The 14799-nt window shown below is 48.0% G+C and overlaps 1 protein-coding gene across 1 annotated transcript in view; it reads left to right on the top strand.

Annotated features, from left to right (window-relative positions):
- Positions 1-14799, top strand: part of DNAJC11 (DnaJ heat shock protein family (Hsp40) member C11) — a 104488-nt gene that overhangs the window by 39186 nt on the left and 50503 nt on the right. Inside the window, exon 4 of the mRNA XM_089666187.1 lies at positions 11473-11662. Within this exon, the coding sequence (XP_089522313.1) occupies positions 11473-11662 (190 nt within the window). The remainder of the gene's footprint in view (positions 1-11472; positions 11663-14799) is intronic.

Genomic DNA, 14799 nt, shown 5'->3' with positions numbered 1-14799 from the left:
TAGCGCCGTCAATTTACACAGCGCTTTACATATATATTGTACATTCACATCAGTCCCCGCCCCCGAGGAGCTTACAATCTAAGGTCCCTAACCCTCAAGGGTCGTACAATCTAAGGTCCCTAACTCACATTCATACATACACATACTAGGGGCCAATTTAGATCAGATCCAATTAACCTACCAGCATGTCTGTGGAGTGTGGGAGGAAGCCGGAGTACCCGGAGGAAACCCACGCAGGCACAGGGAGAACATGCAAACTCCAGGCAGGTGGTGCCGTGGTTGGGATTCGAACCAACGACCCGAGTACTGCCAGGCGGAAGTGCTAACCATTTAGCCACTGTGCTGCCCTTGATATGATTTTATTCCAATAAAAGTCAGGGGTGCAAGCCAAGGACTAGTCCACGTGTTTAGGGGTTCCGTTCAAGGAAGCCCCCTTTATCAGAGCTTGATTGAAGAGCATGTACATGGAATAAACGTGAGCTCATCCTTTGTTCTTCCAGTGTGGTTACAAGCACAGGCCTTGTCAGCAGGCTGCCAAACCTTCTGGCCTGTGTATAGTGATTGTCATTTTCCTGGATATAAGGCACTTACTTTAGCAAGCGTCTAAATTTGACTGAGGTGCTCCCCGAGCAGCTTAGTATCACCCCTTCATTATACCCACTAGCAATGGCACTGCACCCCCCCCCCCCCTTCATTATCCCCACTAGCAATGGCACTGCACCCCCCCCCCCCCTTCAAATCTATTTGTAGCAGTGCTCCATCCAATCAGATCCATTCTCCTATCTGCTGAAGTGATGCATGCAAGAATGATCTACTCCTTGATTGGCTCCCAGCATGCCACTTGCACATTGGTGTTGATTGGGCAGTTGGCTGGGCCCTGGTGCAGCAGGGTGAAGGTGTATCACTGACCGCCTACAGTGTGTACAGCGCCTCTTGCTCTAGATCAGCCTTTATCAACCAGGGTGCCTAGAGGTTTCTTCAGGGGTGCCTTGCTGAAATGTCTAAAAATTGCCCAAAACTTGTATACAAGCCAGCGGGTGGGACAAGCCTGCCTTTTAGTTACACAAAAGGTGCAGATTTTCATTGTGCGCCATTACAACCTTCCATCCGCTGGTGTCCTGACAACCAATGATATCAGTTGATAAGGAGGATGTCAGCTGCCTGCGCAGCATCCTAGATTTACCCTCCCCCACCTCTCTCCATCAGTGCTGGGGTCACATTAGCTCAGTGATGAAAAAAAATGAGGGAAAGGAGAAACACTGGCATACTAGTCAGTACCAGTGTGCAAAAGTGTATTTGCTTTGGAAGAATAAATCACCTCCAATGTTGGGTGTCCTACATGTGTGAATGTTGCTGCGTTATATAAAACTATTAGAATAGTTTTTCACATTTTAGATTGGGGTGCCCTTTTAAAATTATGGACAGTCTAGGGGTGCCTCAAGATAAAGATGTTCCGTGGGAGACTGGATATAGTGAATGGGGGGTCCGGGAAGAGCGGATATAGTGAATGCAGGGTCCGGGGAGAGCGGATATAGTGAATGCGGGGTCCAGGGAGACCAGATATAGTGAGTGCGGGGTCCGGGGAGACCGGATATAGTGAATGCGGGGTCCGGGGAGAGCGGATATAGTGAATGCGGGGTCCGGGGAGACCGGATATAGTGAATGTGGGGTCTGGGGAGACCGGATCTAGTGAATGCGGGGTCCGGGGAGAGTGGATATAGTGAATGCGGGGTCCAGGGAGAGCGGATATAGTGAATGCGGGGTCCGGGGAGAGCGGATATAGTGAATGCGGGGTCCGGGGAGAGCGGATATAGTGAATGCGGGGTCCGGGGAGAGCGGATATAGTGAATGCGGGGTCCGGGGAGAGCGGATATAGTGAATGCGGGGTCCGGGGAGAGCGGATATAGTGAATGCGGGGTCCGGGGAGACCGGATATAGTGAATGCGGGGTCCATGGAGACCGGATCTAGTGAATGCGGGGTCCAGGGAGAGCGGATATAGTGAATGCGGGGTCCAGGGAGAGCGGATATAGTGAATGCGGGGTCCGGGGAGACCGGATATAGTGAGTGCGGGGTCCGGGGAGACCGGATATAGTGAGTGCGGGTTCCGGGGAGACCGGATATAGTGAGTGCGGGGTCCGGGGAGAGCGGATATAGTGAATGCAGGGTCCAGGGAGACCGGATATAGTGAATGCAGGGTCCAGGGAGACCGGATATAGTGAATGCGGGGTCCGGGGAGAGCGGATATAGTGAATGCGGGGTCCGGGGAGAGCGGATATAGGGAATGCGGGGTCCAAGGAGAGCGGATATAGTGAATGCGGGGTCCGTGGAGAGCGGATATAGGGAATGCGGGGTCCGGGGAGACCATATATAGTGAATGCGGGGTCCGGGGAGAGCGGATATACTGTAGTGAATACAGGTTCTGGGGAGAGCGGATATAGTGAATGCGGGGTCCGGGGAGAGCCGATATAGTGAATGCGGGGTCCGGGGAGAGCGGATATAGTGAATGCAGGGTCCGGGGAGAGCGGATATACTGTAGTGAATACAGGTTCCGGGGAGAGCGGATATAGTGAATGCCGGGTCCGGGGAGAGCCGATATAGTGAATGCGGGGTCCGGGGAGAGCGGATATACTGTAGTGAATACAGGTTTCGGGGAGAGCGGATATAGTGAATGCCGGGTCCGGGGAGAGCGGATATAGTGAATGCGGGGTCCGGGGAGAGCGGATATAGTGAATGCGGGGTCCGGGGAGAGCGGATATAGTGAATGCGGGGTCCGCGGAGAGCGGATATAGTGAATGCGGGGTCCGGGGAGAGCGGATATAGTGAATGCGGGGTCCGGGGAGAGCGGATATAGTGAATGCGGGGTCCGGGGAGAGCGGATATAGTGAATGCGGGGTCCGGGGAGAGCGGATATAGTGAATGCGGGGTCCGGGGAGAGCGGATATAGGGAATGCGGGGTCCGCGGAGAGCGGATATAGGGAATGCGGGGTCCGGGGAGAGCGGATATAGTGAATGCGGGGTCCGGTGAGAGCGGATATAGTGAATGCGGGGTCTGGGGAGAGCGGATATAGTGAATGCGGGGTCCGGGGAGAGCGGATATAGGGAATGAGGGGTCCGGGGAGAGCGGATATAGTGAATGCAGGGTCCGGGGAGAGCGGATATAGGGAATGAGGGGTCCGGGGAGAGCGGACATAGTGAATGCGGGGTCCGGGGAGAGCGGACATAGTGAATGCGGGGTTCGGGGAGAGAGCGGATATAGTGAATGCGGGATTCGGGGAGAGCGGATATAGTGAATGCGGGGTCCGGGGAGAGCCGATATAGTGAATGCGGGGTCCGGGGAGAGCGGATATAGTGAATGCGGGGTCCGGGGAGAGCGGATATAGTGAATGCGGGGTCGGGGAGAGAGCGGATATAGTGAATGCGGGGTTCGGGGAGAGAGCGGATATAGTGAATGCGGGGTTCGGGGAGAGAGCGGATATAGTGAATGCGGGGTCCGGGGAGAGCGGATATAGTGAATGCGGGGTCCGGGGAGAGCGGATATAGTGAATGCAGGGTCCGGGGAGACCAGATATAGTGAATGCGGGGTCCGGGGAGAGCGGATATAGTGAATGCGGGGTCTGGGGTTTAGTAACACTTTACTATACATTCGCTAATGAGATCATTTAAATTATCCGGATCTCTTTCACGTTTTTCTCTAAAAACATTAAAAAGACCCAAGTTCCCCTTTAACACACAAAGTCGCTATCGCCTCCTGCCTTGCATTGTCAGCTGTGTCAAACTGCAGCTTGGAAACCTATGAGGTGGTTGGAGCGGAGGTCTCCTTTTCGCAGCTGAAATAAGTTACACTAGATTAACTTTTTTTTTTTTTTAAGGCGGCTCGCCTCTCAAGAGAGAATTTATTTCCCCAATCAGAAAAAGCCTGTGACCCCATAAACAGTGTCAATGTTGCAGTCTGTTATTTAGGTCGCTGTGTGTTTAACATCAGCATTCTTGGCGTTGAATATAGTCGTCTCCTGCAGCGACTTATGTAGGACACCATCATCGCACGGATCCGCCTGACTCACACGCAGTACCCCTGTGCTGCCAGAGGAGGGCCTGCCTCTTCTGTAATCGCTTTCCTAATCTGAACACAACACTCATCCAGGCTAACAAGTCTCTGCAGGAAAATGCTGAAAAGAAAAGAATTGCTCCTTTGTATCGGGTAGGAAATGAATTCTGTTACAGTAGGTGTGAACCCTAATCGGAGGACCTTGAAGTTTGCTAAAGCTCTGTGTATGATGAACAATTGCCATGCATCATTTCCAATAGCATACCTTTTTCAGTAGGGATGCACCCATACCATTTTTTTTTTTTTAACCTGTGAGTATGAGTACTGATACTTTCGCCAATACCTTTGCGGCACGATTTGCGCTCATACAAAATGAATGGGCTCAAATCGCACTGCAAAGATTTTTGTGGGATTTGAACAGGAATGCGGTGCAATTCCTGTCTGAATCGCGTGCGGTTTTCCTGCACCGCTCCCAGTCATAGTGACTCTGAAGCAGGCCATAGACTTCCGATAAAGTTGAGCAATTATCGGACGATAAAAAAATCGGCCGATATTCGGATCGTTCGTTGGGAAATCGGTCAGCCGTTTTTCGTAATTTTAAGACCTTTAGAAAATCGGCCTGCTGGAAAATCGTCGGCCTTTTTTCGTGGTAATTATGGTCAAATCGGCCGTTCTTTTTGCAGATTTTCAAATAAATTGAATATGAAGAAAAAGAAGAAATAGAATATCAAGAAGAGAAAGAAATAGATTTTGCAGAAGAAGAAATAGATTTTGCAGAAGAAGAGGAAATAGATTTTGCAGGAGAAGAAAAATAGATTTTGCAGAAGAAGAAGAAAAAGTTGCAACATTGTATCTCTTTGTATCCATTTTGGATACAGATGTTTCCTTTCAAGTACAAATAGATACAATGTTGTTTTTTCTCCTCATGTATAATCTATTTCTTCTGTCTAATATAATAGTGGGGCTCTATGCAGGGACACCGCTATTATATTAATTGCCGGCTGCAGGCGGGACGAAAACCAGCCGCCTTTTTTTTACAATGGTAGTAACGTCGGCCGACTGAACAGCCAATTTTACGATTTTCTATTTAAAAAAATCGGCCGTTTTTCTCCAAGTCTATGGCCTGCTTAAGCCTGAGTACACACATGAGCGGTGCGGGAAGCCTCCCTGCATGACAGGTTCCACCGGCTCCCAACTGTGGATATCAGTGGCCGCTGTTTGGGCTCCTCCTGCCTCTTCCATGGCTCTCTTCCTCCCATCTTCCAGTGATTCCAGCCATCCACTGTACCCCCTCCCTATCCCCCTCCCCCCCTACCCAGTCTGACTGTACCACACTGTTGATCCCCCACTGTCAGACAATGAAAAGCTGGTGCAGAGGTCCAGGGATTTTTAATCCCTGCGGCTTTCTCTCCTCTCCTTGCAGTGCTGACAGTACGGGCTAGACAGCTTCTGATTGGTCAGAGTCATCCAAACCTCTCCAGGGTAGCTAAATGCACTCTAAGGAACTGAATGGATGGACTTCTGTCAATGCCATCAGTTTGTGACATTCCTGAGATCGTTCAGAAGTCATTTACAGGTGCATATGACCTTCAACTGTCCTACTTCAAGTTCTAAATCCCCATAGACATGCATAGAGATGCAAAAACCCATTTGAAGCATACATTGTCCCGTTGACACAGGCCCTAGGCATGTTGGCAAACTTAATTGCACAACGGTTACCTTTTTCTGTCCTGCGGGTCGGGGTTTGCAGCCTTAGCTGTGGCAAAACTACAGATCCCATCATGCCTCTGTGGGAGTCATACCAGTGGATTTTTGAAGTGCCTCCTGGGACTTGTAGTTCCTGAACAACTGAGTTGTCAAGGTTGCCAACCCCTGCTGTAGACTCTGACCACTGTGATAAACGTAAGACAGAGGGCTCATTCACACATGCGTTGATCTTCTGAACCCCTACCAGCCACCCAACCCCCCCCCTCCTTCCCCAGCCCCCCCCCCCCCTTTCTTCAGCCTTTTAAAGTGGTAGTAAGCCACCAAAAAAAAAGTCCCCTGCAAAATAATGTCGTAGTCCATGTATCTCATACTAGCACATTATGAAACACTTGCCTTAGAACGAAGCCCTTCAGCGGTGCGTTGTCACCGCTGTCAGGGCTTCCATCTTTACCCAGTCTTCCTTCCGGGTTCACGGGCCCTGGCCGCTTGATTGGCCAAGAACACTTGCCTTAGAATGAAGCCCTCCAGCAGTGCGTTGTCACCGCTGACAGGGCTTCCATCTTTACCCAGTCTTCCTTCCGGGTTCACGGGCCCTGGCCGCTTGATTGGCCGAGAACACTTGCCTTAGAATGAAGCCCTCCAGCAGTGCGTTGTCACCGCTGACAGGGCTTCCATCTTTACCCAGTCTTCCTTCCGGGTTCACGTGCCCTGGCCGCTTGATTGGCCGAGAACACTTGCCTTAGAATGAAGCCCTCCAGCAGTGCGTTGTCACCGCTGACAGGGCTTCCATCTTTACCCAGTCTTCCTTCCGGGTTCACGGGCCCTGGCCGCTTGATTGGCCGAGAACACTTGCCTTAGAATGTAGCCTTCCAGCAGTGCGTTGTCACCGCTGTCAGGGCTTCCATCTTTACCCAGTCTTCCTTCCAGGTTCACAAGCCCTGGCCGCTTGATTGGCCGAGTTGTGATGATGTCACTTCCACATGCATGCGGGAGTCTCTGCCACGGTACAGAGCTCTGTAGAAATGGCGCAGGTATGCCGTTCCTTCAGAGCGCGTGTTCTGGTGACATCATGGTGCACATTTAGGTGACATTCCTTGTACCTACAGGCAAGCTTTATTGAGGTACAAGTGTCCAGCAGGGGTTTACTTCAACTTTAAGTGGATCAAAATGCCGGGAGGTGAGTATTCCAATAATTCTACCGCTGTGTTTGGCTGTTAGTGGTCACATGATCAAAAACTCCTGATTGCATGTATGTGACAGGTTAGTTACTGTGCAGGTAGCATGCTCTCAGAACAGTAAACTGTTTATACATAGACACATACATGCGACTGTTTGGCATTAAAGCCCACCGCTGTGAAGTTGCATATATGTGTGCAGCTGGCAGGAAGAAGTGAAGAGCAATACGCATTCAGATTGCTCTTCACAGAGCATTCAACAGGTCTGCTTTAACTCCTTAATCCCCGCAGCTGTATGCCGTAGCGGGGCACTTGCAGAGTGGCAACATTCACTTGAGTAGGTCACGGCAGGTGTAGCAACAAGGGTTTTAATTCCTGCCACAGCATGTGCCCACGCCCAGCCGCTGCCTCTAAAGGGGAGCGATTGGGAAGGCGATTAAAATTGTGGCTCCACAGCAGGGTTTTACTGCCCCTTTGAGCACTCAACGAGGCATGAAGGTCTACTTGCTATAGTCACACGATCATCTCTCATGATGTAATTTAGAGAAACGTTGCATCCCCAGCGCCCCTGTGAATATGCTGTGCTTGGCGTATTCCTAAGCGACTGCTGCAGGGGATGCTTGAAACGGCTCCTCAAGCTCTCTGCAGACGTTTTGGAGAAACAGGATGATGAGAATTCTTCAAAGTTAAACCGGGGCCTTGGTCACCGCAGATCGCTACATACTAAAAAGAAAATTGAATTTTAACCACCTTCTGTCCAGCCGTTGTATATAAACGGCCAGACGGTGGCACTGCAGGGTTGGGTGGCTGTTTATAAACGGCCTTCCCGCACCCTGCTTGTGCGCGCTCCCCGGGAGGGCGCAGCACCGCAATCCGGTGCTCCCTGTGTTCTCCGGAGACAGTGGAACACCAATCGCTGGAGGGACCTCTGTGCGAGGTCCCAGTCATGTGATCACTGATTGGCCAAACAGTGATCATATGCCGAGTAGTAAGCAGGATGTCACTTGTGACATAATTGCTTACTACATGTGAAATCTGTGAATGATCACAGAGATCACATGGTACAGGGCTATTCACAACAGTCTTGTACCATGTGACAAGCTGTGACCAATCACAGCTCACACAGTATTTCTCAATGGCTGCAGGAAGGAGAAATGATTGCTTTTGCAGCCTTTATGGGTGAAAAAGCAATCGGTGCAAAAAAGGGGAAAACAAAATCTTCATCACCCCCCACAAGTAGTACAGTGTCACCATGGTGACACTACTGCTAGGGTGACAGTATGTAAAAAAATAAATAATATAAAAAAATGTTTAAAAATTATAGTTTTTGGTTATAAACTAATTTGGGTAATTTGTTTTACTAAAAATATAACGGAATAAATTTTGGCCAAGATTTATGATGAAATACTATTTACTTGCAAAATTTTATAAGAAAAACACTTTTTTACAAAATTTTCGGACTTTTAATTTACATAGCAAAAAAACTAAAAATCCCAAAAGTGAATAAATACGACCAAAATAAAGCTTTATCTGTCTGAAAAAAATGCTAAAAAATTAATAACGGTACAGTGTTCCATGACTGCGAAATTGTCATTCAAAGTGTGATTGCACTGAAAGCTGAAAATTGGCCCGGACTGGAAGGGGGTGAAAGTGTCCGGACTGGAAGAGGGTGAAAGTGTCCGGACTGGAAGGGGGTGAAAGTGTCCGGACTGGAAGGGGGTGAAAGTGTCCGGACTGGAAGGGGGTGAAAGTGTCCCGACTGGAAGGGGGTGAAAGTGTCCCGACTGGAAGGGGGTGAAAGTGTCCCGACTGGAAGGGGGTGAAAGTGTCCCGACTGGAAGGGGGTGAAAGTGTCCCGACTGGAAGGGGGTGAAAGTGTCCGGACTGGAAGGGGTTGAAAGTGTCTGGACTGGAAGGGGGTGAAAGCGCCCGGACTGGAAGGGGGTGGAAAGCGTCCGGACTTGAAGGGGGGGGGAAGCGTCCGGACTGGAAGGGGGGGGGGGGAAGCGTCCGGACTGGAAGGGGGGGGGGGAAGCGTCCGGACTGGAAGGGGGAGGGGAAAGCGTCCGGACTGGAAGGGGGGGGGGAGAGCGTCCAGACTGGAAGGGGGGGGAGAGCGTCCGGACTGGAAGGGGGGGGGAGAGCGTCCGGACTGGAAGGGGGGGGGGAGAGCGTCCGGACTGGAAGGGGGGGGGGAGAGCGTCCGGACTGGAAGGGGGGGGAGAGCGTCCGGACTGGAAGGGGGGGGAGAGAGCGTCCGGACTGGAAGGGGGGGGGGGAGAGCGTCCGGACTGGAAGGGGGGGGAAAGCGTCTGGACTGGAAGGGGGGGAAAGTGTCCGGACTGGAAGGGGGGGGAATGTATCCGGACTGGAAGTGGTTAAATAATCGTTCCAAGATGGGTTCTGTCGAAGATATAAATATAGGACATGTCTATACATCAATTATATTTTGGCTGAGTTTTGCATTGACCATTTTCCTGCCTCTGAACCGTCTAAGTGATAGGTGCACTTTAAGTACGGAAGGGAACAGAAATACACGACTTATAAAAAGTATCTCTCTAATTACCAGCCATAAATGTGTTTGCTGCATTTTCTCCACATAAAAATAATGACAAATCAAGCAGATTTGAGAATATAGCTTCCCGTCTGTAGGAGGCAATATAATTCCACGCAGTGACGCGTGTCTGTGATATATTTGACAGACAGCGTCGTTATCTAGTCGTGCTTTTTATTATTTACTGTGTAAGCTCTCCAGGGATGTGGCGATTATTGAAATTATTTAAATCGACTCGGTATAAAATATCTGTTTGCTTGTGCGTCCCCGACTGCCTGTTGATTAAAGAACATTATATTGTTTCTGAGCGGAAATTGCAGAGGATAAAATATATATAAAAAAAAAATACAAATGCATTAAAAAGTGTCAGAGAAGAGTCATTCTGCGGCTTGCCGGAAGATCGTTCACCAGCAGCTCTTCGGTTTGCAGAGGATGAGTGTCGGATCAAGCCGGCTTGAAGAAACTTGAAGAATCACTTCAATAGTCTTGTTATAGCCACAGTTGAAAAGCCTGTTCTCTGCCAGCATGCTGAAGAGATGGACCTTTGCTGTTCGTGTGGAAACAGCAGTCTCTCTGCAGAGGTCAAACATGCCCCCTGCTGAGTCCGAGCCAGAGCTCCAATCAAGGGAACACAAGGACCTGGCCATACAAATATTGATCTAGTTGTCAGAAGAAACAACCACTTCAATATTCTGCTGTAGCCAGAGTAGAAAAGCCTGCCCTCTGCCAGCATGCTGTAGAGTTGGACCCTTGCTGTCTATGTGGAAGCAGCAGTCTCTCTGCCGAGGTTAGACATGACCCCTGGTGTGCCAGAGCTCCAATCTGCAGCACAAGGTCCTGTTACTTATGGCCATACAAATATTGATCCAGTTGTCAGAAGAAACAACCACTTCAGTATTCTGCTATAGCCAGAATAGGAAAGCCTGCCCTGTGCCAGCATACTGTAGAGTTGGACCCTTGCTGTCTACGTGGAAGCAGCAGTCTCTCTGCCGAGGTCAGACATGCCCCCTGCTTGGTCCGAGCTAGATCGCCATTCAGCAAGGGACCACAAGGTCCTGTTACTTATGGCCGTACAAATATTGAACTAGTTGTCAGAAGTAATAACCACTTCAGTATTCTGCTTTATGCAGAATAGGAAAGCCTGTCCTCTGCCAGCATACTGTAGAGTTGGACCTCGCTGTCTGTGGAAGCAGTAGTCTCTCTGCTAGACACACCCCCTCCTGGGTCAGAGCTGGAGCTTCAATTAGCACTGGTACATGAACTTTGCGGTTTGCAGTGCTATAGATCTGACTCAGTAGGGGGTGTGATGGACCTCTGTATAGAGACCATTGCTTCCACATAGAACAGGGGTCCCTCTGTGTAGCTTGCTGGCAAGGGATAGGCTTTTATGCTCAGGTTTTGGCTGCTTATTTAAAAAAATGCATGCGGGTTTTTTTTTTTTTTTTGACGCATGCCGGGACGTACAGTATTTAGATGATATAAACTGAAAGTTGAATTGGGAATTAACCCTTGACAGATTTAGGTAAGTCCTATTTACTTACCTAAATCTGGGATCACATAACACACCTTATCCTGGGTCTCCTACAATCAGGATCCTCATTGGGTGCCTGCGCCCCCATCTAGTTGAGGTGACCACTTCTCAGTGGCTGTCCATCTGCAGGGTCTATCTAAACATTGGTTCATTTTTGTGTTTTTCTACCGGACAGACTTTTGCCCCATTTGGGATGTAACCCTTGGCAGATTTATGTAGCCTCATTTACTTACCTAAATCTGGGATCGCATAACACATCTTATCCTGGGTCTCCTCTCGTCAGGATTCCAGAATGGGAGGATCCTCATTGGGTGCCTGCGCCCCCATCTAGTTGGGGTGACCACTTCTTAGTGGCTGTCCATCTGTGTGGTCTATCTAAACATTGGTTCATTTTTGTGTTTTTCTATCGGACAGACTTTTGCCCCCATTTGTGATTTATGTCTCCTTGTTTCCTTTCAGTTTCTTCACTACAAACTGTGTACTGCAGTTCTCCTCCCGGGGGATCAGGCCCGGCCTCACGACAATGCTGGCACGGCATCTAGACAAAAACACAATGGGTTACGTGCAATGGCGGTGGGGTATCCAGTCTGCTATGAACACCAGTATTGTGCGGGACACAAAGACCGGCCACTTTACGTTGGCGTTACAGGTAAGGCCGTTATTGCTGGTTGAGGGTTGTTCAGGGACCCACTACAGAGGTCAGCTTGAGATCGCAACTCCGGTTTGGCAGAGAATTACTATAGAAAGTGCCAAAAACACAGCTCCAGGTCCTTCAAAAATGATTTTCTAGGTTTGTTAGAAGTAAAACCCAAATGCCCATCTGCACTAGTCCCTGTTATGTAGAGTCTCCCACTAGTTGCCCATCTGTGTTCTATGCACTCATTCGGTTTCCCTGATCGATCACTGAGATATGCTATTTGCTTAGTTACATGATCCCAGCTGGACTAATAATTTGATAATTAAAATGGAATCTATACCTTGATTTCTTCTTTAACAGTTTGCCTGCCAGGCCAGTTCTACTACTGCATGTAAAAATCTGCATTTGTTTTGCTGGAAAATATATATCAGGCCATCTGTGAAAAAGCTGAAGTTAAAGAGAGGATGGCTTCTACAAATGGATAATGATCCTAAACACACCTCGAAATCCACGGGGGATTACATCAAGAGGTGTAAACTGAAGGTTTTGCCATGGCCTTCACAATCTCCCGACCTCCACATAATTGAAAATCTATGGATAGACCTTAAAAGAGCCGTGCGTGACAGACAGCCCAGAAATCTCAAAGAACTGGAAGACTTTTGTAAGGAAGAATGGGCAAAGATACCTCAAACAAGAATTGAAAGACTCTTGGCTGGCTACAAAAAGCGTTTACAAGCTGTGATACTTGCCAAAGGGGGCAGTACAAGATATTAACTCTGCAGGGTGCCCAAACTTTTGCAGACGCCATTTTTTTGTTTTCTGTTATTTTGAAAGTGTAAATGATGGAAATAAAATCTAACTTTTGTCGACATATTTGATGCCTTTTGGAGATTTTTCCATCTTTCATTGGCTTCTTTATGCACATTAATACAAATTTTTAGCTGGGGTGCCCAAACTTTCGATCCCCACTGTATATACCCTGTTCCAAATTATTATGCAAATTCTATTTAAGTGTCACAAAGATTAAATATTTATGGATGGCATTGTGTGTCAGGGCTCTTTTGATCACTGAAAACAATCTCGGACACCTGTGATAATTAGATTGGCCGGTGAGCCCAATTTAAGGAAAAACTACTAAAGGAGGGTGTTCCACATTATTAAGCAGAACACCATTTTCAAGCAATATGGGGAAGAAAAAGGATCTCTCTGCTGCCGAAAAGAGTGAAATAGTTCGATGCCTTGGACGAGGTATGAAAACATTCGATATTTCAGGAAAACGTCAGCGTGATCATCGCACTATGAAGAGATTTGTGGCGGATTCAGAGCACAGACGGGTTGGTGCAGATAAAGGCACATTGAGGAAGATTTCTGCCAGATCCATGCATTGGATCAAGAGAGCAGCTGCTAAAATCCCATTACATAGCAGCAAACAGATATTTGAAGCTGCTGGTGCCTCTGGAGTCCCACGGACATCAAGGTGTAGAGTCCTCCAGAGTCTTGCAACTGTGCATAAACCTTCTATTCGGCCACCACTAACCAACGCTCACAAGCAGAAACGGCTGCATTGGGCAGAAAAATACATGAAGACTAATTTTCAAACAGTCCTGTTCACTGATGAGTGCCGTGCAACCCTGGATGGTCCAGATGGATGGAGTAGTGGATGGTTGGTGGACGGCCACCCTGTTTCAACAAGGCTGCGACGTCAGCAAGGCGGTGGTGGAGTCATGTTTTGGGCCAGAATCATGGGAACAGAGTTGGTCGGCCCCTTTAGAGCCCCCGAAGGTGTAAAGATGACCTCTGCAAAGTATGTGGAGTTTATGACTGACCACTTTCTTCCCTGGTACAGAAGGAAGAGCTATGCTTTCGTAATAAAATCATCTTCATGCATGACAATGCACCATCTCATGCTGCAAAGAATACTTCTGCATCAATGGCTGCTATGGGGATAAAAGGAGAGAAAGTCATGGTGTGGCCTCCATCCTCCCCTGACCTCAGTCCTATTGAGAACCTTTGGAGCATCCTCAAGCAAAAGATCTATGAGGGTGAGTTTACATCCAAACAGCAGCTCTGACATCTTCAAGCAGAAACTGTCCAAAAACTCACAAGTTCAATGGATGCCAGACTTGTGATCTGCTATCAGATAAGGGGTTCTATGTTACAATGTAACGTGACCTGTTTAAAATGTTTAAAAAGTTAAAATGTTGATAAAAGTTTGATTGAAATAGCTTTTGATTTCAGTAAATTTGCTGCAAACACAACAAATGCCAATTTTCAGTTCTTTACAACCTATAAAGTGTTTTGAAACTTCCTGTGCGGAATAATTTGGAACAAAAATCCTGTTCTCATTAGGAGGTTTGTTCAATAAAATGTGAATTGTACTCTTAATAGTTGTAACATGAGAATTATGCCGACTGTTATTTACATCAATTATTTAGGTAAATGAGAAAAATATAATTTGCATAATAATTTGGAACAGAGTGTATATCTAAATATATAGAGAGAGATGGTAATACCTCACCTGTGAAATCAATGTTCACATATGCGTGCGGGACCAACATGCGTGTACTCATTTGCGCATGACAGTGGGAGGACGGGGGCAATTTTAATGTTTTATCATTTTATTTCTTTTTTTTTTCAATGTCACTCTAATTTTTTTTTTGATCAACTTTATTGCTACCACAAGGGATTTATTTATTTCAGGTACTTATATAGAGCTGTCAATTTACGCCGCGCTTTACATATATATTGTACATTCACATCAGTCCCTAACCCTCAAGGGGCGTACAATCTAAGGTCCCTAACCCTCAAGGGGTGTACAATCTAAGGTCCCTAACCCTCAAGGGGTGTACAATCTAAGGTCCCTAACCCTCAAGGGGCGTACAATCTAAGGTCCCTAACCCTCAAGGGGCATACAATCTAAGGTCCCTAACCCTCAAGGGGTGTACAATCTAAGGTCCCTAACCCTCAAGGGGTGTACAATCTAAGGTCCCTAACCCTCAAGGGGTGTACAATCTAAGGTCCCTAACCCTCAAGGGGTGTACAATCTAAGGTCCCTAACTTACATTCATACATACACATACTAGGGACAATTTAGACAGGAGCCAATTCACCTACCAGCATGTCTTTGGAGTGTGGAAGGAAACCAGAGG

Source organism: Staurois parvus, unplaced genomic scaffold, assembly GCF_062004578.1.
Source record: "Staurois parvus isolate SC_StPar_1 unplaced genomic scaffold, SC_StPar_1.0 ptg002583l, whole genome shotgun sequence".
NCBI lineage: Eukaryota > Metazoa > Chordata > Amphibia > Anura > Ranidae > Staurois > Staurois parvus.
This window is presented reverse-complemented; position numbering and strand designations above follow the sequence as displayed.